Below are 23,508 nucleotides of genomic sequence, written 5' to 3'. Positions count from 1 at the left end.
TCATGGGCAAGACAGAATCTACTATACGAGGCCCAGCAATGACATTTCGGCAGCTCAGTGAGATCACTCGAAGCCCGTACCTGGGAGCTCAATGCCCCTCAGAAATTCTGGGCACTGAAAAAAACTTCAAAACACAAACTCTTTCCTGCCTGGCTGTCCCGGCACCTTTTGACACTGAAGAATACAGTGAATGATTCAAATTATAAAAGGAGGACAAGAGTGATGATCGCAGATGCTTCATGCGTGCTGAAGATCTGGGTGGCACAGTGTGCCGGACACAAAGCAGGAAGGGATTTTCCAGAGATACATCTCTAGTACGTTCCAGAAGCATTCTTTCCAGAAGCATTCTGTAGCTGAGAAAGCAGGCTACTCTTCGCCTGTTCCTTCATGGGCTAAAGATCTCAGGGCAGCTGCTCATCTTAATTAGGGGAAAATAAATTGAGGAGTATGCCTATCATCCAACTCAAAATAATCTATCTCATAAATTCTTAATGACCATCCACATTTCGATGACAGTCCCAATTTGAAAATAATGAATGTATAGGATAATATTTTTTTTTTTTTGCCAGCCAAATAATTCTTTGGGAGAAAATTCTTTATTCTTTGGGGGAAAACTCCCCTTTAGACAACTGCCCAGACTGGTCTCCACACCCTGCAAGTGAGAAGAGAGGCTGCTTTCTGAGCAGCATGAGGAACAATCCCCCTACATGTGTCCACGCATTGCCTGGCAGGGAATGAGTCCCTTGTCACGGGAGGTGTGCAAGCTGAGGAACAGATACCATGGAGGGGAGGCAAGGATCAAATGTGTCACTGGATCCTATGTTGTGTGACATCCCGGAGACTGCTCATTTTCTCTAGCACCTTTCTGTTATTTGACATCCATACTATGCTCCTTGGTTTACTTTTGTCTTTTAAGAAATTTTTTTTTAGGGTGCCTGGGTGGCTCAGTTGGTTAAGCGACTGCCTTCAGCTCAGGTCATGATCCTGGAGTCCCGGGATCGAGTCCCACATCGGGCTCCCTGCTCAGCGGGGAGTCTGCTTCTCCCTCTGCCTCTGACCCTCCCCCCTCTCATGCTCTCTATCTCATTCTCTCTCAAATAAATAAATAAAATCTTAAAAAAAAAAAAAAAGAAATTTTTTTTTTAGGTAAATGTTATCTGCAAGGTTTCCTTCAAGCTTTCTAGATGCAAATTTCCAAGTCCTTCTAGAGTCTGCTTTCACTTGACCAGAAAGCATCTTATGCACAAGGTACAACAAATTCGGACTCTTGGCAAATTTGGGGGAGAAAACTGTAATTTATCTCCAACAGTGATCCTGGGCGAGCCTGCTGTCCTGAGCATTGCAAACTGTGTCTGCCCCGTGTCAGTGTGCGGATGTGGGCATGGGTATTTTTAAATACCAGACAAGCATGGGAGGGGTGTGTGGGGGCGGGTAGGGGAGAGTTGGTAAGAAGGACAGGGAAGAACAGTGTAGGTCTGTGATGTTTCCTGAAAAATCTAATTTCTTATGAAATAGTTGGTACATGTAAAATGAGTCCTATAAAGCTTGACAACTAGTTTCTTTCTTCTTTTTCTGAGAAATGAGCTTTCCACGAAAATCGACTTACTCTTTCAATTAAAATAAACACACTTGAGAGCTGATGGAAACTGGAAATTCAGTTCAGCGAAGATGGTGGTATCTGGGAAGTTAGTATTTTCCACGACTTCCTGCAGTGGAGTCCACAGGTCTTGCTCCCTATCCCAGCTGGGAGGGATCCTCCCTCCTCCAAACCCCAGTGAAACTCACTACTGCATCATTGCAAGGAGGTTGACCTTTTTTTTTTTTTTTTTTGGTGTTCCATGATTCGTTATTTGTGTATGTACCTTATCTTGATTGCTCTCCTTTGCAGAACATGGTTTATCTCATCAAAGAGGCTGGAAACCGCTGTAGGGGCAGGAACCCCGCCTCCACAGCACCATGTGGGGTTTGCAGACAGAGGACAACAAACACTTACAGAGAATGAAGAGAGTGAGGGAACGGCCGATTCGCTGATCAAACGTGCTAATGGAGGCCTGAGCCAGATTCTAAGGACACATAGCAGTACTAAAGCTGTTTGTCACAGATAAGCTAACATGGGCTCAGCAGAATCAATGCTGTGCTAATGGGAAGTACAGGAAGGAGGGCTGCTTTCTGCTCATAGGGAGCATGAAAGGGCTTCTCAGAGGATATAACTGAACTGGCCCTTGGAAGATGAGGAAAGGGAAAGTCACCCAAGATGGCAGAAAGCATGTGCAAAGGTCAGGGGGTCATCCAGGAAGAGCACGCCCAGAGCCCTGCAGTAGGGCTGCTGGCTGACCCAGAAGCTGTGTGAGGGAGCTGCAGGAGATGGAGCTGGCAAGGCAGGTCTGGACTCCATCAGCATTTGGTCCCACAGGCAGTGGCTAGCCCTGATACCTTCTCAGCAGAGACCAGCGGGAGCCTGCTGCAGGAGGAGGGACAGGTGGGGCAGGTGGGTGGAAGCTGGATTGTGGGTGGGGAGAACAGGACACTGGCAAGAAGCCTGAGGCTGCCGTGCAGGTGAGGAGAGATGAACCTCAGATCAGGGCAGAGAGAGGCAAGGGATGTGGATGGCAGATGGGCCAGTCCTGGCAAGAGGTGGAGCACGGCAGAAAAGGGAGATGAAGGAGGGCTTAGAGAAGATTCTGCCGTTGAGTCCTCGTGAATGGGTAGATGGCAGCACCATTCATTGAAGCTGGAGATGCTGAGCTCAGATTTGGGCATCAAGAGCCCTGGGATGGAGACATCCAGCAGAGAGAGGATTTGGAGGGGATTAGAAAGGGCCATTCACCTAAGAGGCAAGGATGAGCCTAGAGGTCAGAGAGAGGCGGTGTGGGCCTGGTGGCCCCCATGTGTTGGACCCCTCCCACCCTGTCCATACCTTCTCTCCCTTCATCCCAGGAAGGCCGGAGGCTCCATCAGCTCCAGGCTGTCCCTCAGGGCCCTGGGAACATCAATGACAATCAGCCCACAACATCTCTGATAAGAATCAAGTATGAAGCCTTCCGAGAGAAGGAAGCCATGGCTGGGAGGACCAAGCAGGTGAGGTCAGTGGGTCCAGGAGCCTTGTATCAGTCTAGGCTGGAATGCCAGTCCCTGGCCCCAGCATGGCCACTGCTGACCATGCACCTGTGGATGAGCGTCCTTCACTCTGTGGGTGGCGTCTTCCTCTCTTGGGGGGAGCTGGGGGCAGGGTCGGACCAGATGGTCTCTGGGGGCCTTGTGTTCCAGGCCCAGCACTTCGATGTCCTAGGACTCCAAGATTCCACATGAGTCTGCATCTCCTATACTGACTAAGATAAAGCAGCAAAGCAGTGTGTAGGATGGTATATTTCTTGGTTTCTGCTTCTTATGAGTCTTAGCAATGGCTCAGCTGAGGACTTTTTGTTTACAAACATTAGCTAGCTGCTCACTCTCTGTTATGAACCTTCATGTTGGGGTCTGGGGTCTCTACGCCCCTCCCTGGCTAGAGGAAGCCTCATGGCCACGGAGAGGGGGAGACGACCCCAGTGGCTCACCGGGGGCCCAGGTTCACCAGCAGCTCCATCCTGTCCAGGCGATCCAGGGGGTCCCATGAAAACATCAGTTCCTGGTTTTCCTGGAATCCCAGGTGAGCCAGGTGGGCCCGGGGGGCCTGGGGGACCCTAAAAAACAGATACTCTGTTAAGAAACAGCGGGGGAGGGGATAAACATATACTCAGCATATATGTTCCGTCCATTCTCTCTGTTCCTCACACTAGCACTGCAAGTAGAGACTGGTGTTCGCACTTAGCCAATGGGGGAAACTGAGGCTCAATGAGATAATGTGACTTGGTCTGAGCTCACATACTCACAGCTAATTATTAGAAGAGCTAGGATTTGAACCCAGGTCTTTCTGAGCCCCTCATAGCAGGTTTTCTCCCTAGGTGTATGTATATGATAAAAATCCAATCAGAATTTTCAGAGGTGTCCTGACTAATTTAGTTTTCTGATTACCTGACAGAGCAGTCAAAAACTGCCTGTTGCTAACCCTTATTAAAACTCTTTAGCCTCCGGCTGGGTTGGCTGATCCCACCAGTCTGCAAGACCCATGTGGCTCCTACTCTACTTATCCAGTGAGTCCAGAACCGTTCCAGCCCTATCCTGAGGAGTGGGCCGAGGGGCACCTGAGTGGAGCCTTCTGGGTGGGGATTCAGCACAGGGGTTCAGAGTGAGGTTGGGGGCCTCGGGACAAAGCCACCAGCTGCAGCTGGAGCAGGGAGGTGCTCCCCAGGAACCAGGAACCAGTGGGGGCCCTGCCTTGGGCAGGAGGCTGAGGGAGCAAGAGCAAAGAGGAAGAAGGGGTGGTTGAAGAGGTAGGAGGGGTTGCCTCAGGGTAGGGAGGATTTCCAGAAGGGTCTAGAAGCCAAAGTGTGAAATACTACCTCGAGAAGAGGCCCGTGGTTCTCTATAATGGGTAAAGGGGATGGGGGCAAAGCCAAGTAAGAAGTGAAGGTCATGGGCATACTTCCTGGATGCCAGGGAAAGGGGGCAAGTGGTGAAGTAGAGATCCTGAAGAGAAACTAAGGCTCATATTCACTTAAAACAGAACAAAACTGATCAAAGTGGAAAATGCCAAACATAGACACGTGGAGGGGAAAATACAATCCTCCCGATTACTGGGAAGGCAGTCCCAGACACCAGGTTGTTCCACCCTCACACTTACTCTTAACAGCTCCCCACCGTGCACCAGGTCACCAGAGCCAGAGCCGACGTCCGAGCCCCAGCCCAGGCCGGAGCCCTCGGCCTCAGCTCCCACCTGGAGAGAGAGGAAATTCCCACCGCTTGGTTTCACCTGCCACTCCCTAAGGACAGCCTTGTCACCTTTCTGTGCTCTTTCACATCTTCTCAGCCTCCCTTCCTGCCTTCCAAACCCCTACTCATCTTTCAAGGCCTAGTTCCACTGTCACCACCTCCAGGAAGCCCTCCCAGCCCATTTCCAGGTGGAGGTAGAATTCATTTCTCCCTACTCTGTTTTCTCACCAACTTCTCCTGAGGTCTCGATTTGGTGGTAGGACCACCTGACTTGAAGCTCAGCTGTGTGTATGTCTGTCAGCCCCTCTAGACTAGGACCCCTCCGGGGTTGGCCCATCCCGAGATACCTCTGGATGCCCAGTATCTTAGCACACGATCTGGTACCAAGAAGGTACTCGGTGTATACTTGTTGAATGCCATCAAATTCCTCCAAAGAACAAAAGGGTATTTCTAAAAAGCCCTTTCTGGGACTTAATTCCTGAGCACAAGAACCAGGGGAGGCTGAAGTCAATCATGGAACGTGCATGGAGCACTCCAGTCTGGAGGTTAGGGCCGGGTTGAGATGGGTGGCAGTGGTTTGTGCATGCAGGTGGGAGAAGGGAGGCAGGGACAGGGGGCCTGCTGCCACTGAGGGACCGGCTAGACCCGGGGCTTGGAGGCTGACTGGCTGGGCCATGGGAGGCGGAGGACCACTGGAGGAGGTTTCCCGATTTCTGTCTTGATATCCAGGAAGATGGGGTGCCACTCCCAGAGGTGGAGCATCCTGAGGGAGGAGCAGGTCTGGGGCATGGTGATGAGTCATTTGGGATGTGGCTGAGAGATGTGTGGGCCATTCAGGGTGCAGGATATAAATGGGATGTAAACAGACTGCTCCTGAGCTCACTGAGGGTTCTGATAGAGGTGAAGGTCCCGGCGTGTCACTGGAAGGCACCCTGAACCTCAGCCTGTGCCTATTTCTCGGCATCCCCAGCCCCCTGCACGCTGTGTGCGTGCCGAGCCTGGATAGGGGGTCTCACCGTGGGTCCGGTAGGCCTGGTAGGTTCAGGGTGGCCAGGAAGCCCCTCACCAGCTTCAGCCTAAAGAGAACAAGAAGGTCAGTGGAGTGCTGGTCACACCCCCCCTCCACACACACACACACACACACACACACACACACTGTCCCCTCTCCTCCCTGTAGAAACTACTCATGTTTAAGATGGGACTTATGCAGGGGTGAAGAAGGCTTTGATCTTCATGAGCCAGCCCAAGGGGCACCTGACCCACTCTGGGTTCAGGAGCCCTTCGTTTCTGCACCACATGCAGAGCGTGGATGGGAATGATGGAAGGAAGGAGGCAGTAGGGACCCTCCCCATCCCCTCACTTAGGGTCCCCCCGCTCGACACCCCGGTCCAGGTCCTGTGAGAGCATGGTAGCCAGGCCCAATGTGTCTCCCTCTGAAGTGGGTCCTGGCCACCCTGCTCCTCCCACCAGCCTTACAGCCTGTCCAGAGCCTTTACTGCTCGTAGGCCTGCCCCCCTGGGACCGGGGGCTCCTGGAGGGCAGGCCTGGTGCCTGAATCACCACCAGGCTCCAGCGCCTGGCCCCTGGCCGGTGCTCAGGAAATGCTTCAGAGTGACAGGAACACCCACTTGGAAAAGAGAAGGAGAAAAGAAAAATGAAGCAGAAAATGAGAAAGGGCAGCATCCCAGGGGACATTTAGCTGTCACAGAGTCCAGAGAAATGGCTGCTCTGATAAAAAAGGTGACAGAATGGCCTGAGCCACCAAAAGGAATGGAAACATGAACAGTGAACTCGCACAAAACCTGTGTGGTGTGATGCCCTCCTCAGACTCCCTTACTGCTTCCCGGAACCCTGTTGGCATCTGAAGCCCACTGAAGAGGCCAGCTCAAAGTGAGGACACCCCCCTCCCCAGACCCCAAGCCCTCCTTCCCCTCCATCCCCACCAGCAGCCTCATGGGGCACCAGGGCCAGAGCACCCCCCATCCTGGGGGAGGTGGTGCGGGGCGGGGGGTGAGGACCAGGACCAGCATGCAGACGAAAAGGTCCCCAGAGCAGGCTCTGTGGGTGGGACCTCCGCAGGCTGTGGGGCTCCTGGGGGCCCTGGTCCTGGCTGCTGTGGGCACAGCCCCTCGGTGACAGTTTAACGTCACCGCTGCTTCCAGAGGCGTCTGTTATCATTCTGTGGTGACAGACACCAGACAAAACATTCCCACCAACGTCACCTCATTTTATTCTGACAGCATCCTCGAGGGGGTAGTCATCATCACCCCCATTTTACAGATGGAGAAACTGGAGCACAGAAGTGGTAAGACCTCTCTGGGAATCCTACAACTACCAAGAAGCAAACCCAGGTCTCTGAAGCTCCTGTGTGCCCAAGCTTTCCCAGAAAGAAAATCAGGGGCAGAGGCTGGAGCTTAGCCACAGAAAACACCAGAATTGGAAGGACCCTGTGATTACAAATGGGGAAACTGAGGCCTGCAGAGGTCAAGGTCTCCAGTCGATGAAGAGAGGTGGCCAGAACTGAGCCCCACGCTATTTTTGTGGTTCTCCCAGACTCCCAATTCAGTCTCTTTGGGGCTCAGTCCTCTTACTGCCTCTGCTATTTCCTTGATCAGAACTGAATAGGTTAACCCCAAATAGCAGGCTCCAGGCACCTGACCAGAACCAATGCATTCTCCAGAATGGTCACAGCACCAGCCTTTTCTGCTTGGGGCCCAACCTGCCCTTTCTTTCCCACATGGCCTCTCTGAGCTGAAGACAAGAAGATGTCATTGAAACCTGGTCTGTGTCCCAAAGACATGACAGAGCAGCTCAGCTCTGATGTGTGAGCCCTTTAGCAAGCTGAGGGTGGCCTGGGGGCTTGCAGCGAGCCCCTGCACAGAGGTGTGGCCACCTAGCCTCTGCCATGCCCCTCACACCCAGCAGATACTAGGCTCTTGATAAGTATTCCCCAAGTGACTAGTGGGAAGACCTTAGACATGGAGTGACCTCATTTGGACCACCTGGACCCTGCTGACCAGCTTCCGGCTCATGTCTGGACGGGGAGGTTGGGGACAGTGCAAAACACAAAGGGACAAAGTCCACACACTAAGGCTTTCACCCCTACTCATCTCCTGGGAGCTGTGTGACTATGAGCAAACCCCTAACCCTCTCTGGGCCTCATCTGCAACATAATTCTATATACGTAATTGGTTGGGTGTATGCCATGCGTTAGAAGAACTTTTCCATGCACTGATTCAGTTAATCCTCACCACAACCCAAGAGGTAGGTACTAGGACCCCATGTCACGTATGAGTAAACAGAGAGAGAGATGAGAAGAGCTGTGGCACAGCCAGACTTTGATGTCTCTTTCCCCCACTGGCGTGGGTGACTGAGAGTCACAGGGATCCTAAGGACATTCTGGAGTGGGTGCTCTCTTGGCTGTCCCTACTGTGCTTTTAAACCATTTGCTCATGAACTGAGGCTTCCATTTCCCTTCACTGACAGTTCCTGACATGGGCACTTAAGGGTGATCTGTCTTCATCAGTCACGTGCCAGGATGAACTATTATCTGTTTGGCTCTCCCTGTCCCTGTTCTCCCCCCTGCCTGGACTCTTCTTAGAGCTTTTACAAATTTCCACTGTAAGAGTCATTAACGCCCATGGTGAAAACACCAAAATGTATTAGGAACCTACCAGGCCTCCCCAGGCCTACCACTTTGAAGTCACAACTGCTAACATTCAGGGATTTCCTTCCAGAGTTTGTGCATGAGCGTAGTTTTAGATAGTTAAGACCACACGATGTACTCAAGTTTATAACCAGCTTTTATCATCTAACCTTAGGTTGTATTTCCCCCACCATTAAATACTCCTAACAAGTATAATTTTAAGAGCTGCATAACGTTCCATTATTTGAATATACTTTACTCGATCAACCCCCCTACGGTTGTCTAGTTAAACCGTGTCCAATTTGTTTTCTATTATGGGTAATATGGAGATTAGCAAACTGGTATACAACCAAGCCTTTTTACATAGCAGACCATCTCCTTTAGGATTAATTCCCAGAACAGAAGCTTCTGGGTCAACACTATGTAGCTTCATGGTTGTTAATATGTGTTAGCAAAGAGCTTCTCAGAAGTAGTAAGCCCATCAGCACGGCCACCAACACGGCTGGTTTAACTAGACAACCACAGGGGGTTAGTCCTGGACTGCTGTGATGCCTGTAGCCTGAGCTTCAAGGCTTTGAAAGTGCAGGTGACCAGCTGTGACTCTGGTCACCAGACTGTCCCTTAAAAATATTCACCCCTGAAGAGCAGCTCCATTCAGATTCACACCCACCCATGCTAAGAACCAGCTCTGGGGTTCCCAGTTCTAAAACACAAAGTTATAGCCCTTAAGTGGGGACAACACTGGGCATGCGTACAGAGCTTTCCAAACATTCCCGGACCTGCATCCTCGGACTTGACCTCCCAGCCATCCTCCTATAAAGAGGAGGAAATGAGGCCCAAAGATAAGAAGGGGTTTGCATGAGGTCACACAGGTACGGCCCGGAATTATAGAAACTCATGGGGGAAGGAACGTGTCAGTCACCCCCACTCAGCCCCGAGTCCCTGATGAGTCTTACAAGCTTCCCTGAATCCGGGATGGAGCCCTCGTGACATCTAGATGGGGTCTTGGCATCTTTGGCCAGCTCTGCCTGTTACAAAATTCTCATTTGAATTTGGGGACAATTTGGGACATGAAGCCAAGTGCCCCACCTTTTTACCTCTTGCTATTTCCTCTGCACCCTGCAGCTTCCTTGTGTGTTCCCAGGTTGCATGCCCCTCAAATGCCCAAATCTGGAACTTTATGAACCAAAATGAAACCCGCCTCTAAGCAAGCCAGGGGCAGGTCCCTCCCAGGACTCTGGCCTTTCTTTTTCTCCTCGGTAAGACAGGCCACGCCAAATCTTTGTGCCTCTATGCCACTTACCAGAGTAACCCCTCTTTCAGAAGCCACTGTGGGTATGGGCAGTGGGGGCCCCTTAGGGGGACTGCTGTCCAGCTCTTCGGCCACAGTGCCGGGCAGGGGCTCCTCTCTTGCGGCTGCTGCTAGGTCCTCCTCATCACCAGAGCCCTGAAAAGCAAAACCAACGAGAGGAATCACCTCACCTGGCCTGTGATGCAATGCGCAGCAGGCTGCCCGAGAGTCTGGGTGACTGTCATTCTTACGGTGCTAGTCCAATTTCACAACACTTGCTTACCTTCAACCGTCGTTACATGCGACAGGGTCATAGGAGCCCAGACTCATAATCCCCCTCCCACACGTGCATCTCCTCCTTCCCCCTGTCCCTAGCAACCCCTTCTGACTTGGCAGCACTCCGAGAAAATTCTTGGACAAAGCTAGGAAGTAGCAGGGTTGGGCACCTGATTCCCTGACCTGCTTCCAGGCACCCTGCTTCCCTCCAGTGGCGCCGACTGTGATCTGTGCTCTGCCAAAGCCGAGTGTTGGACTCGCTGCTGGGGAGGCCAGCGACTGTTCCTGTCTCACGACGCTGACCCCTCTCCCTGCTGTGAGCCAGACTGAAAATGCTAGGAGACACTTACAGAAGCGACCACTTGCTCAGGGGCCACTGTGCGTGTTGGGGGAACCAGGCCACCTGTGGGGACCCTGCGAGTCTCCTCTTCCTCAGAAGTGCTGAGGGGCATTTCTGCTGCAGCTGCTGGTGTTGTGAACATTCCTTCACCGACTGCACCCTGAAACAAAAATGGCATGAGAATCGGCCACTTCTTCCACCCCCTGGTTCAGCAGGTGTGTGAGTGCAGGGGAGGAAGCCACCGGGCCACCAGATAGATAACTCACATGGCCATAGCTTTGCTCATGCAAGACCCGCCTTGGCCCACAGAGCCCCGGAACCCTAGGCTGGAGCGCACCTCTCAGGTCAGGGCACCCATCCCCCGGACACCCTTACGGCACACCGCTGCTGAGGGCTTTGGCCGGATAAGTGTCCGATGAGCCACCCAGGTGCTCCTGGGATGGTACTTCCTTGACAAAGTGGTATTTGAGCTGAACTCTGAAGGATCAGCCAGGATTAAAGGCAGGGCAGAGGGAAGAAAAGGTTCTAGGCAGAGAGGAGAGGGTCCGGGCACATTCAAGAAACTGAAGGAAGGTCAGTGAGGTGGGAGAACTGAGAGCCAGGGAGACAGTGACCCAAGATGTGGTCACCGAGGCTGGCCAGGCCAGACCCTGAAAGGCCTTGTGGCCAGGTTGGGGAGCAGAGTCTGCAGTGAGGGCAATAGGAAGCTCCAAGCAGAGGGCTGCCCCCACAGGAGGAGCCGCGGGAGAGGATGGAGGAGGTGAGGCAGGGGCCTCAGCCATTGTCTGGACTGGGGACGTGCTGTCTCAGTCCACAGGCTGGCACTGGGGAATGGTAGAAGGAGGCAGGTGCATAGTGGATTTAGGTAGAAAAATCAACAAGACCTGATGCTTGACAGGATGTGGGGAGTAAGGAATACGGAAGAGAATCCTGGATTGGCCGACTAGGGGGCAGTGGTCCCAATCTTTTGAGGTGGGAACACAAGAGTGGACACGAGGAGTCCAGGTTTGAGTCTGAGTCTGAAAACTTGCAGGACTGCCACTGTGATGATATTTTAGGGACAGACCTGCCAGGTGTCCTGAAATACTTGCATCCCGCCTTCACGAGCTGGGAACGCTATCTCCATGCTGCCTAAGGAGAGGGTTGAGGAGGCTTGGCCCAGCCCTTGACCCTGAACTTCCTCTGCCCTCTGACAGCTCAAGCTTGTGTGCAGAAATCGGCCACGGCTGTGCCCACCATCACCTCTTCCGCTCACAGCAGGCTCCTCCACCCTGGTGGAGGGAGTGGGCCCCTGGGACCACCCCACCTCACTGGCTCTCCACCTGCCCCCAGCCTGGCTCCCCACTGGCCTGCTGGGGCTGTCAGCGTGTGCAGTCCCGGAGCCAACAGGGCTCCAGCACACGTGTACCCAGGCCTCGGCCAGCTCCCCTTCAGAGAAGTGCCCCATTCAGGCTCCTCTGGATGTGCTGAGCAGAATGAAGACTGGTCCTCCGAGAAGGTCAGGACCTGCTCCAGCTATGACCTTGACCCTGCGGCACTTGGCACTCCTCACCCATGTCACCCCTTCCCCGGCGTCCTGGATGGCCGTGGAGAGGGTGGCTCCCCCCGTGGGTACACTGCCAGCCTTCACTTCCCCGGCGGAGCTCCCGGGCACCTCGGCCTCCCCAGCTGCAGCGGCTGCCGAGCCTTCTTCAGCATCTGCACCCTGAACAGAAAGACATCGCGAGGGAACTGTCGGCGGTCCGCTGTGGTCAGTGTGGCTGGAGGTAGCCGACGGCCCGGGCCCCTCGGGCGCCTGCACCCCCCCAGACCTCACCTTGTGCCGATGCCGCAAACGTGGCACCCATGCACAAACCCACACCTCGCACACCACTCGGGGCGTGAGCCCCTGGCCAATGTGCCACCTGCGTGGCTCACCCCGTTCCTCCCCGCCACCCTCGGTGCTGCCCACCACAGTCCCTGCCATCTCCCTTCTGCTACTCCCAGAAGTGGGACTTTCACCGACGCCCAGTCGTGGTGCTGGGGCAAAACCCAGGGTCTCGCAATGCACAGCCTTCTTTCTCATTAGAGCAGTTGGCTGCCCTCACTGACCACTTGCTCGTCTCACTCTCCTTCCACCCCTCCCGCATCCCCAAACCTGCGCTCCCCACGGTCACCAACAGTCACCTGGGTGCCTTCCAGGCCTTTACTCACTGAGACTCTTGGCAGGATACGACATCGCTGACCAAACCCAGAGCAAGCCAATACCACCCATTGCCCGGACCACGACCCAGCCTCCGATCCCAGCCCCCGGCCTCCAGGCTTGCTTCTCCCACCCTTCCTCCACTTTCTCAGTCCTACTCTGACTAGGTCACTAGCCCTTCAGTGACTCCCCACTTCTGAACACACTCCAGCTCCAACTCATGGCTCCCAGGGCCTCAGGGGCCTCTCTAGCCACATTCCCCGCACCCCCTTGTTCACACATGGACCCTCTTTCCATGTTCCTGTTGATGCCGCCAGGCCTCTGCTCCTGCTGGCCCGCCTCCTAGAGCACCTGTTTCACTCCCAGCTGCCAGGCTCCTTCTAGGCATCCCCATGGTCCCGCCTTCGGCATTCTTTCCCCAGGAAGGCTTCCAGGAGCCCCAAGTCTGGGTTCTGGGCCCTTTTCGGTGCTTCTCCTATTGCCTCTTATAGCTCTGTCCCCAGGAACTGGCCTATCGGATTTACCTGTGCCCAGCATAACACATCACTCCGCAAACATCTGCTGAATGAGGCAACAGACCCCTCAGCCTCCAAATCAGTGTCTACTCAGACTTGATCCCACAAGGCCATCACTCCGCATTCTGCCGACTGATAAGGAAGACCTGAGATGCCCACCCTCCCCCAGAAACAGCATATGCTCTGAGCTACTTACCAGAGTGACCCCTTCCCCCATGACCTCAGTGGACAAGGAGAGGGCTGGCCCCCTGGTGGGCACACCACTGGTCTCTGCTTCCCCGGCGGTGCTGGTGGGCACCTCAGCCTCCCCGACTGCTGCTGTGGCTGCCAAACCTTCTTCGGCATGCACACCCTGAAATAAAAGCATCATGAGGGACCATGTCACTGGGCCCATGGCTCTGATCAGTGTGCCTGTCGCTGGACAGAAAAGACTGCTCACACCCCTCTCTCTATCAGCTTGCATTTCTGTAGCTTCCTTCTCTCAATGCACTTTCTTATCTATGACGTCACCCCAGCCCCACGACATTCCCAGAATCACAAAATCCCAGGGACAGGAGAGGTCGCAAGGCAACTGTATCTCCTGTTTGATTCCAAGCATCTGTTTGCACATGCCCAGTGACCGGGAGATCCCCGTCTCCTGAGTCAGCCTGCTCCAGCTCCAGACACGTCTATCTAGACACATCTGTCTCCCTGTGACCTTCCCTATGTGCCCATCCAGAAGCCATAAAAACAAGTCGAATGCCTTTGCCCCTGATGGAGATTCAGAGATATGCAGGCAACAACTCTGTCCTCCCCAGCCTTCTCCATACTGAACCCCATGATTCTTCTCTCCCTGGGACTCAGTTTCCTTGGGAAAAGCATAACCTTCTCTGGAGGTTACACAGCAGATGCATGAAATGGAAACAGCAGTTTGGCTGCTAGGGTCATCAAACTATGTTTTATCTCAGTTTCCAAAGGTTTTTTGGTTTTTTTTTTTCTTTTAAATTTGAGGGGCGTGGGGGGTCATTCTGTTTTGTTTTGTTTTGCAAAAAGTAGCTCTTTACCACTAAGCTTATCAAGGTTAGATTTCCTTGCTGTGGGATTTTTAAGGGGTCTATAATAAGGAGGATATAAAGTGGAGAATTTCCCAAATGTATTTGACCACAGAACCTTTTTTCCTACAACATGAATCCTTGCAGAATTATTGTCTTCCCCCCAAAAAAGAGAGAAGAGATGATGTCACAGGTTTTAAAATGAGACTCTTTCTGCCTCAAATTCAGCTGAAGTCCCAAAGGGCTTACACTAAAATACAATTAAGAACAATTAATTCATTGTACAATTAAGTACACTTCACATGCTAGAAGCAGGAACCAGACCACTTGTGTGGGATGTACTAAGAGACAAGAAAGGAAATCAGTTCTATCAGGGTTAGCCTGCCACCTGCCTCTGGGCTATAGAGGAAAAGGTAAAGAATTCCTTTGGAGACAATCATCAGTGTGCTGGGACTTTCTCCTCCCTTCTCCCCACTACAAACCATTTGTGAGCTGGATATGTGTTCCTTGGAATTTGGGAGACAAAGGGACTAAATTTTGATATAATGCTGGACTGGACTTTGGAAGTAGCTGTGAAAATAGGTTATTATCAGGTCATGACTGGGAGAGCATGAGAAGTGCCTGAGTTTCATCCCAGGAGAGCAGAAAGAATGAGCTGAACCTGTGGGTTTTTAGCCGCGGTTGTTGTGAGAAGAAGACCTTTGCTTTAATTTCACACCTTATTGTGTCTAGCATTTAAAAAATTGGCTTTGCAGGTGTAAAAGCCAATTACATAACCATGGTGGACACGCACGTGCGCAGTCAATCTGGTTCTGTCTTAAAGGGGCTCTAAAGGAAAAGTCTGTGTGTCTTCACAAATGAGCAGGAGGGAGGTGGGTACTGTGGCGAGGACCCGGCACGCATCCCCGGGGAAGGTGTGAGGACCAGCTTGAGCTACATCTCCTCCCCGTCCTGGTGCTTCCCTGGAGAGCCTCCTGGGCCCTGGTCTCCTCTCTTCTGTACCATGATGTTCAGCGGAAACCCTCTTGATTCTTTACCATGCCTAACACAAGCCACCATCAAGTCTGAAATGAGCAAACAAACTGACTACTGATTTAGCAAATGAAATTTACCATTCACTCACCTCTTCAGTGACATGAATGAAGGCCCCATCCCCGGAGCCAACATCTGTAACGGGGGCACCGTCCATAGCATGAACTCCCTCCAGTGTGTCATTCAGGACCTCACCAGACCCTACGGAAGCAGGCATTCTGTAATTGATAACTGCATTTTGTAATCTTGGAAAAGGATGAAGTATCTTTTTACCTATTAACTTGAAAAGATGTCCATAATACAGGATTAAGAGGGGAAAAAACCAAGTTGCAGAAAAAACGACGTTGAAGGGCAGTATCACGCTGTGCTTCGATCACAGGCTCCGGCACCACCTGCGGGGTGGGAGCCCGGCTTTGCCGCTTACTAGGAACGTGACCTGTGGCGAGTCATTCAATCAGGGCCTCAGGTTCCTCATCCATAAATTGGGAACAACAATTCCTATTTTACAAGGTTGTTTGGAAGGTTACGTGCTACAAGGATTAAATAAGTTAATACAAAAAAAGCATTGAGGACAGTCCCTAAATAGAGTTAGCAATTTAGTTAGCCATTCATAAATGTTCACTGTCAGTGTGGTTCTAAGTGTGTAAAGGGAAAAAAACTATTTGAGCATACAAGTTTTATGATCATTATATATATAATCATCACTACATAACTAACACAATTATTAAATAACATTTGTAATATATAGATACATATGTGTGTGCAGATAAACCACACAAAGTTGGCTAACCCACAATGCTTAATACTGGTTTCCCCAGAAGATAGGAAAGGAAATTACTATTTTGGAGGGTTCATACAACTCTGCATTGATTGAACTGTTACCACAAGCACATATCTCTTTCGCAATTTAAAAAACAAGTGGGGAGCGCCTGGGTGGCTCAGTCGGTTAAGTGTCTGCCTTCGGCTCAGGTCATGATCCCAGGGTCCTGGGATCGAGTCCCACATGGGCTCCCTGCTCAGCGGGAAGCGTGCTTCTCCCTCTCCCTCTGTCTGCCGCTCCCCCCTGCTTGTGCTCTGTCAAATAAATAAATAAATAAATAAAATCTTTAAAATAAAAAAAAAATAAACAAGTAGAGTCCTAAAGCCAAGAAAAAGAAATTATACTAATATGAATGTATGCCTGTCCCATGCAGTACCTCACTTAATCTTCCCGCTAGCCCATCTGCCCTACCCACAAGGACCGTTCCACCACCTGACAGCTGGGGGAGCAGAGCCAGGACAGGAATCCCGAGTTTTCAGGCCGCCCACTATCACCCCGTAGCGTGTGTGTTCTACTCTGATGTGCACATTAGCACTTTTTTAGGATTAACCCCGTTTTGCTGAGGAGGAACAGGGTCCCACAGAAAGTAAGTGACTGGGAGGGGCCCTGAAGCCAGGTCAGCCTGTCCCCATGTCAGGCCATATCCACCCATGCGGTACTAACTCATGTCCCACGGTGAGAACTGTGTGGGCAGGGGAAGATGCTGAAGGATCCCCTGCCGGCATCACCACTCTCTCATCCTCCCGAATCTGGCCACCAGGGGGTGCTGTGCAAACAGCAGGCCAGACTCCAAACCTCTGAGTCCCCACTCCTTGGAGGATGTTAAGTTCGGGGGTGGAGGGAGGGGTGCCCTGGGCCAAGATGGTATCAGGAAAGCTTGGAATAAAACTACTAAGTAGCTTTTCCTAGACGGGGACAGGGCTCAGGGTTCAGGCCCCTTTCTCCTCACCATCTGGGCTGTCCACCCAAGAAGAAGAACAGGAACACTTCAGCAAGCTCTGTTGTTTCTGTTTGGCCTTTTCTCTGCCAGTAAAGGAGTCTGGCTGATCGCAGGGAAACAGACGAGCGGTGCTTGGATCTCCGTCCCAGTCTGCATTTGGCTCCCACCTCCTTTACACTCACCCCTCAGTCTAGGAGAGGCTCTTGCCTGGCCCTGCAGCCTCTGCCCGCTCCTTGCCCCTCCTCAGAGATCCTAATTCCACCCAGGAGAACAGCATTCACAATTCATAAACCACTTCCACATCCCTGGGAAGGGTTCAATCCTCTAAACTACCTGGGAGGCAGGGATTGTGAACACTCCCAGGGGGCAGGTAAAGACTCTGAAGCTTGGGGCTCCTGGGTGGCTCAGTCGGTTAAGGGGCTGCCTGAATTCAGCTTAGATCATGATCTCGGAATCCGGGGATCAAGCCCCACATCGGGCTCCCTGCTCAGCAGGGAGCCTGCTTCTCCCTCTCCCCTACCCCTGCTCATGCACTCTCTCTCAAATAAATAAAATCTAAAAAAAAAAAAAAAAAGAATCTGAAGCTTGGAAATATTAAGCAATGTGCCCCAGGCCCAAGAGCAAATAGGTGGCTGAGAAGAGCTTCTGTCCAAACTGTCTGCTCTGTCCCCAGTCTTCCCCAGCAACACCCTGACTCCGTGCTTGTATTATGACTGTATGAAATCATGACACAAATTTTTTCCTATTCAGTACTCTATACCTGCTCTCACCCACAGACTTCCCAATTTAGTTGTTAAAATAACATGCATTTACTGATGGCAGAAGTGAAAAGAAGAATGATACATATGATTACAGAAGGCTTGTTAAACACAGAAGTAAAGAAAGAAAAGCCACCCACAATCCTACCACCCAGATAACTACTTAGAACATTTTGTTGTCTATTACTCTCTCTCTCTCTCTCTCTCACACGCACACACACAGCTCTAAGTGGCTGTATATAAATAGGTATAAATAATATATTCAAAGTTAGGGTTACAGCAGACATAGAGTTTTGAAATCTGCTTTCTTCGTGGAGTACAGCACGAGTCCGTCACTGGGTCATCACATCTTCTGCATCACCAGCATCAGGGCCGTACATATACATGAAAGACAACTTGCCCACCCAGTCTTTCCTACAGGCCGAGGGGGTTTTTGTCCTTGTTTTCTGCCCTGCATGTTGGCGTTCTTGCACGAGCAGTAACCTCAGTCTGAAGCTGCTGCCCTTCTGATAAAGGGCAAGAAGTACAGACCCGTCTCAGCCTTGGACACATTTCATGCTGCTGCCTGGGGGTCACAACAGATCTTGGGTTTTGACCAGGTTGTCCTCTGCACACGTCGGGGGACAAGGATCAGGGGCGAGAGCCCTGGATGGGGAGCCAGGGGGCCAGCACTCCCCCTGAGCCTGCTGCTGACCCGTGGGTGCCTGCCTGTCCCTCTCTCTGGCCACCAGTTTCCCGTGCGTGCCCCACAGGAGTTCTGATGACCTGATCTTATCCTCTGAGAGTCAGGAGTTTGCAGCTGAAGCTGGAAAGGGATTCTGGAGTTGGGTCTGGGTACGGGGTCCATCCCACCACTCACTAGCTGTGTGACTATGGGCATGTCACTTACCTTTTCAAGCATCATTTTTTCCACCCATAAAATACTGGCCAATAATACCAACCAGGAGATGGACTGTCAGGATTGGAGATGAAGTAGGTGAACACTTGGCAAACAGTAGGTATTTAATTAACAGCAACAATTACTGCAAGCTTTGTGTTGGAACTCAAGCCCTTCCAGAGTCCAGGGTTAAAAGTGCAAGTATCAGGGGTGCCTGGGGGGGCTCAGTCGGCTAAGCATCTGCCTTTGGCTCAGGTCATGATACAGGGTCCTGGGATTGAGCCCCACATCAGGCAGGAAGTCTGCTTCTCCCTCTGCTTCTGCCTCTCTCCCGCTCTTGTGCGCGCATGTTCTCTCTCTCTCTCTCAAATGAACAAATAAAATCTTAAAAAAAAAAAAAAAGTTCAAGTATCCAAGTTCAAACGCAGCTCTGCCATTTACAAGCCGAAATGCCCCAGCTAGGTAACCTAACTTCTCTGTGACATGATTTCCCCATCTTGTCTATAAAATGAGGATGGTTATAATTCCTTCCTCGGAGGACCGAGAGGAAGGTGAAATGAGAGGCTCTATGTGGCATACACCACACAGGCTGGGCACACAGGATCACTTCATGAAAGGCCACTGTGGATGAGGGCGCTTCGGGGACTTGCCTTGCTCAGGGCTTCTGTGCATGACGACACTCAGGTTGGTGGTTTCCGGAGTCCCCTCAGGTATAGGCTCGCCAGAAAGCTCCGCATCCTCAGAAGGAGGCGATAGAGTTGGAGGTGTGTTTATGGGTTCAACTTTTGCTTCTTTAGACTGAAGGGAGGAAAAACGAGAGCTGAAAGGATTCAGTTGGGAGGAAAGCAGAAAAAATGGCAGTGCTTTTCACTGGAGGAAATAATACATCCACAACACGCTGAACAAACCCAGAAAAATGCCTGGACCTGCCTATTATATACGTAGGCTATCACTGAACCTCCCAGGATCTGAAAAAGGTGCATGCTAGGGGTAATTAAATTCTGTTCTGTTTACAGTAAGACTCTGCTCATCTTGGCTGAAGCTCAAGCACAAGGACCCTGCATCTCGGACCAGCACAGAGGAGATGCCCAATAAAGATCTCTTAGGTGAGGGAATGAATGAGTAAACAAATGAATGAACCAGGCTGTCCTCAGTAAAAACCATATAAATCCAATCCCAGTGTGAACTGCACACCTATGAAATATAAGATGGGTGTGATTTCCTTCCAAGGAAACTTCAGGATCTGGGCAGCTTTTCCAAAAGCAGTCAATGTCTCAACTAACTTTACCAAGTAGAGAAAAATGAACAGACAAAAACCCCCAACAGTTGGAACCACAGAGCAGCTTCAAGATCTAGGCAGAAATCCTGATAGAGGGGCCACAAAGGTCATGACATCATCCCTAGAGCCAGGATCAGGTAGCAGCTCCTGGGGATGTTCAAACAGTCTCATCCCTTTCTGAGCTCAAGGAATTGCACATGGTGAATGGAAGGATCCTGCTGACCAGTGTTGGACCTGTGGTATGAATAAGAAACAACTCAGCCACTGAGATTTTAGGGCTGATTTTTGTTATAGTAGCATGACTCGCCTAGCCTAATAACAGAAGATTATTTCCTTAATGTCAGAATCTAGTATACAAACAGTAAGTCTCTGGTCCATCAGAACAAAGGGGATTCTTATGGGCACCATAACTTGGGATTCAGTGGTTCAGTTCTTAGAATCAAATTTAGGTCAAATCTCTGCACTCCACTTACTGGCTACTTTTTATTGGGCAAGTCATGTAACCTTCCTCCTTTGTAAAATGGGACAACAGTGACTACTCACAGGGTAGAAAGCACATGGAGGTGCTCAACACAGAGCCAGGCCCATAGTATGAACCTATGTATTATTATTATTATTCACATCACTGGAATTTTAAATTTTTGAGAAAGAACAACCCCTCAATAGTGCTTTTCTCTGGGTGTTGGTATTAAAGGTGACTGCTTTATCTTTTTTGCTCACCTGTAACTGCAGTTTTTCCAATAATGAGTATGGAATATTTATGTATGAAAAATAAAATATAGGTTATTGTACTGTAAAATCTCCAGGGTGGAAGCAGGAATGGAAGCCTCCAAGAAGTTGGGCCTTCAAGAATGAGGAGAGTTACAGAAGACAGGGATGGAGGGAGGTGCTGGGCAAGAAGGGACACAGCATTGTCAGGGCCTGGCTACCTGAGCCTGGCAAGGGTTCGAGGGTTTAGGGAGGGAAGAGGGGGACAGAGCTGGGGGTGGGGCAGAGAGCGGGGAGGCCGGTTCTTTGGTGAGAAGTCCCCTTGGACCTGGGACCTTCATGGGTAGCATGCTCAAGAGAAGTGTGTGCTTTGGGGAATTCACCCTGGCACCAATGAGAGCACGGATTTGAGGGTTGGGAGTTGAGGTTTAGGTCAGGAGACCAGGAGGCTGCACGACAGAGGCCCAGCGAGGCTAGAAGCAGGGCGGGCAGTGGGAGCAGAGAGCGGCTGCCACCACCAGAAGTTGTGAGGAACTCCACTCGGGCTTCCCCGCTCCTCCCCGACGGCGCGGTGCCCCGGCAGGGTGGTAAGAGCCTCTCCCCAGGCAGTTCCTCTCCTCTCCCTTCAAGGAGCAGGGGGCACTCTGCTGTGGTTCTTGGAGGATGTCCCTGCTGGTAAGTTGACCCTTGGTGGTTCGGGCCAGGTGTCCTGCCTCTAACAGGTGGCCGTTGGTTTTCAGGGGTTAGTGTGGCTGTGGAACCTGTGTGGCTGAAGACGAAATGGGACTGTCGAGTCTCAAGACTTTGTATTAGAAGTGTAGAGGTTTGCTGAGCCTCTCTCTCATTCACAGAGTTATTCATTCCACATCTATTTCCTGAGGCCCTATGGTGTGCCAGGTCCTTCGCTGGCCCCCAGGAATACAAAAATGAAAAAATATGACAGAGTGTCTACCCTTACATTGTTGGACTATGGGGAGACCCAGACTCAGACACGGTGTGGTTGAATGTGGCGCGCGGGACAGCAGAGGTGAGAGCCGAGTGCAGGAGGAAAGCTCCAACAAGGGATCCTGAAGGAGAAGTTAGGAATTGGCCAGGTAGGGTGGGAGGTGCGGGCAGGGCCCTCCAGGCAAACAGACCACCGGGGCCAAGGCCTGGACTAAGAGGTTACAAATGTTTACGGAGTCTGGGAAAACTGTGAGCATTTAGGTGTGGATGGAAGAGAGCTCCTGGCTGTGGATCAGAATCACCTGCAGAGCTTTCATATGTACACTTTCTTGGACCTCACTCCAGACCCCCTGAAGCTGAATGTCCAGGTATGCAGCCCAGAGGCAACTGTCCCCCCGCCACTGCCCCACCACCCCCTGCCAAGACATACACACAATTTTGATGCACAGCCAGGGCTGAGAACCATAGGGACATTAATTTTAACTAAGCATGATAGAACTTTCCAGAAATGGAAAGGCATGTCAATAGAAGCTGACTTAGGGGGAAGCATGGGGTAGCAGGGACTCCTGCCCTAAATGGGGAAAGAGGTGAGGAGGGCTGGCTTTTTAAGTCCCTGTCTGCTCAGGCAGCCCATAATTCAGTTTGCTGGTCATGGCTTGTGTCTTGCAGCGTGGCAGGTTGGAAGGGGTGAGGACAGGGAACTGAGATTCATTCCAAGAGAGAAGCCAGACAGAGATGGAAGGGGAACGTCTGCATGAAGAGGAAAATTCCCCCGTCCTGGAGGGGTGGCCACGGGGGGGAGCCATGGAGCCCCTCCAGGAGATGGTGACATGCCTGACAGAGCCCTAGACCAGAGCTGGAGACCTGGCTCTGCCACCTCCAGGCTGGGCAGCCCTGGGGACAAAGCTCTTCGCTCCTCTGTGCTTCAGTGCCTCCTCTGAGGAATGAATGGAAAAGCACCTCCCGGCAAACAGCAAAGGAAAGTGAACGCTCTGCAGGAGCCATGCCGGGAGCCTGAGAACGGGACTCTGATACCAGGAACAGACCAGTTAGCATCAGGACCCACAGCCCAGAGAGAATTCTGTTAAGGACTAAGGGCAACCACAGCGGTTTGGCATGCCCCGCAGCCCCAGTCTCCAGCCAACCAGGAAGCAGATGGTGGGAAGGGGGCCCCAAGAGGAACAGGGCACTCTAGCACAATGAACTTACCAGTCAAGAGCGACACCCACCACCACGCACCGAGGGCTGCCGTGTGCCAAGCGCTGCCCGTGTCTCATGGGGGCCACGTAACTCGCACCAGCCTGTGATGTAGGCACGCCACATCTCAACCCAGGAGGAGGAAGTTACTGACTCTCGGTCCACAACGAGTAAGGGGCCGAGCTGAACCACACCTGGTGGGACTCGGATACGCACCAGTTCTCTTAACACCACTGAGGACAATGGGGCTGGGAAGTCTAGGAAGGAAAGTGTTCAGGGAGGCCCCAGGGACCACTGAGTCCCTCAAATGTCTTTTCTCTTCTCCAGATCCTGGAGGGATGTATTCCTTACTTCCTCCCGGCTGCAGCGTCCTCGTGCACCTGCCCCGCACCTGCGGCACTGTGGCCTGAGGTCCTGACGTCACCACTGCCTGGTCCTGGCAAAGCCACCCTGTTCCCTGAGCATCTGCCGCCACCTCCCGTGCGAGGCTGTTGCAAGGGTTAAATCAAGTCACGTATACATAAGCACCAGGCCCACAGCGGGTATCGAGAAATGTTGGTCCTCTTCCGTCCCCTGCCTTTCTCGACCCCTGTCCAGAGCTGCCCAGCTTCAATGCCTCCTCCACCAGAAAGTCCTCCCTGACCAGTCCCTGCCGCCATGATCATCTCACGCTCTCAAACCTCATTCCCCTTTCCTGTCCCTCTTGCGAGGCCACCATGTGTTACTGGCATCTCTGCCTGAGCTGGACTCAAGCCTAGCTATGAACTGGTACACTGGGGGACCGCATCAGGCTAGAAGGCCCAAGGGATCACTGCTCTGTGCCCTGCTGCAGGTGCCCTGGACATGCCAACGGGGGGGGGGG

The 23,508-nt window shown here is 52.0% G+C and overlaps 1 protein-coding gene across 5 annotated transcripts in view; it reads right to left on the bottom strand.

The window, feature by feature from the left end:
• Positions 1-23,508, bottom strand: part of COL15A1 (collagen type XV alpha 1 chain) — a 103,459-nt gene that overhangs the window by 38,408 nt on the left and 41,543 nt on the right. For 4 of the 5 annotated variants that reach the window (XM_064579227.1, XM_045882773.3, XM_064579225.1 and 1 more), the window contains 10 exons: positions 19,168-19,315; positions 15,214-15,323; positions 13,256-13,411; positions 11,915-12,067; positions 10,373-10,522; positions 9,759-9,902; positions 5,826-5,885; positions 4,721-4,813; positions 3,555-3,680; positions 2,918-2,980 (listed from right to left, as the gene is read on the bottom strand). In XM_064579227.1, coding sequence (XP_064435297.1) covers positions 2,918-2,980; positions 3,555-3,680; positions 4,721-4,813; positions 5,826-5,885; positions 9,759-9,902; positions 10,373-10,522; positions 11,915-12,067; positions 13,256-13,411; positions 15,214-15,323; positions 19,168-19,315 — 1,203 coding nt within the window. The remainder of the gene's footprint in view (positions 1-2,917; positions 2,981-3,554; positions 3,681-4,720; positions 4,814-5,825; positions 5,886-9,758; positions 9,903-10,372; positions 10,523-11,914; positions 12,068-13,255; positions 13,412-15,213; positions 15,324-19,167; positions 19,316-23,508) is intronic. The other variant, XM_064579226.1, reaches the window with a different exon arrangement.

This window comes from Mirounga angustirostris, unplaced genomic scaffold (assembly GCF_029215605.1).
Source record: "Mirounga angustirostris isolate CCGP_5_RB_7025 unplaced genomic scaffold, mMirAng1.0.hap1 SCAF_15, whole genome shotgun sequence".
Lineage (NCBI taxonomy): Eukaryota > Metazoa > Chordata > Mammalia > Carnivora > Phocidae > Mirounga > Mirounga angustirostris.
The sequence above is the reverse complement of the archived record's forward strand: the minus strand, read 5'-3'. Positions and strand labels throughout refer to the sequence as shown.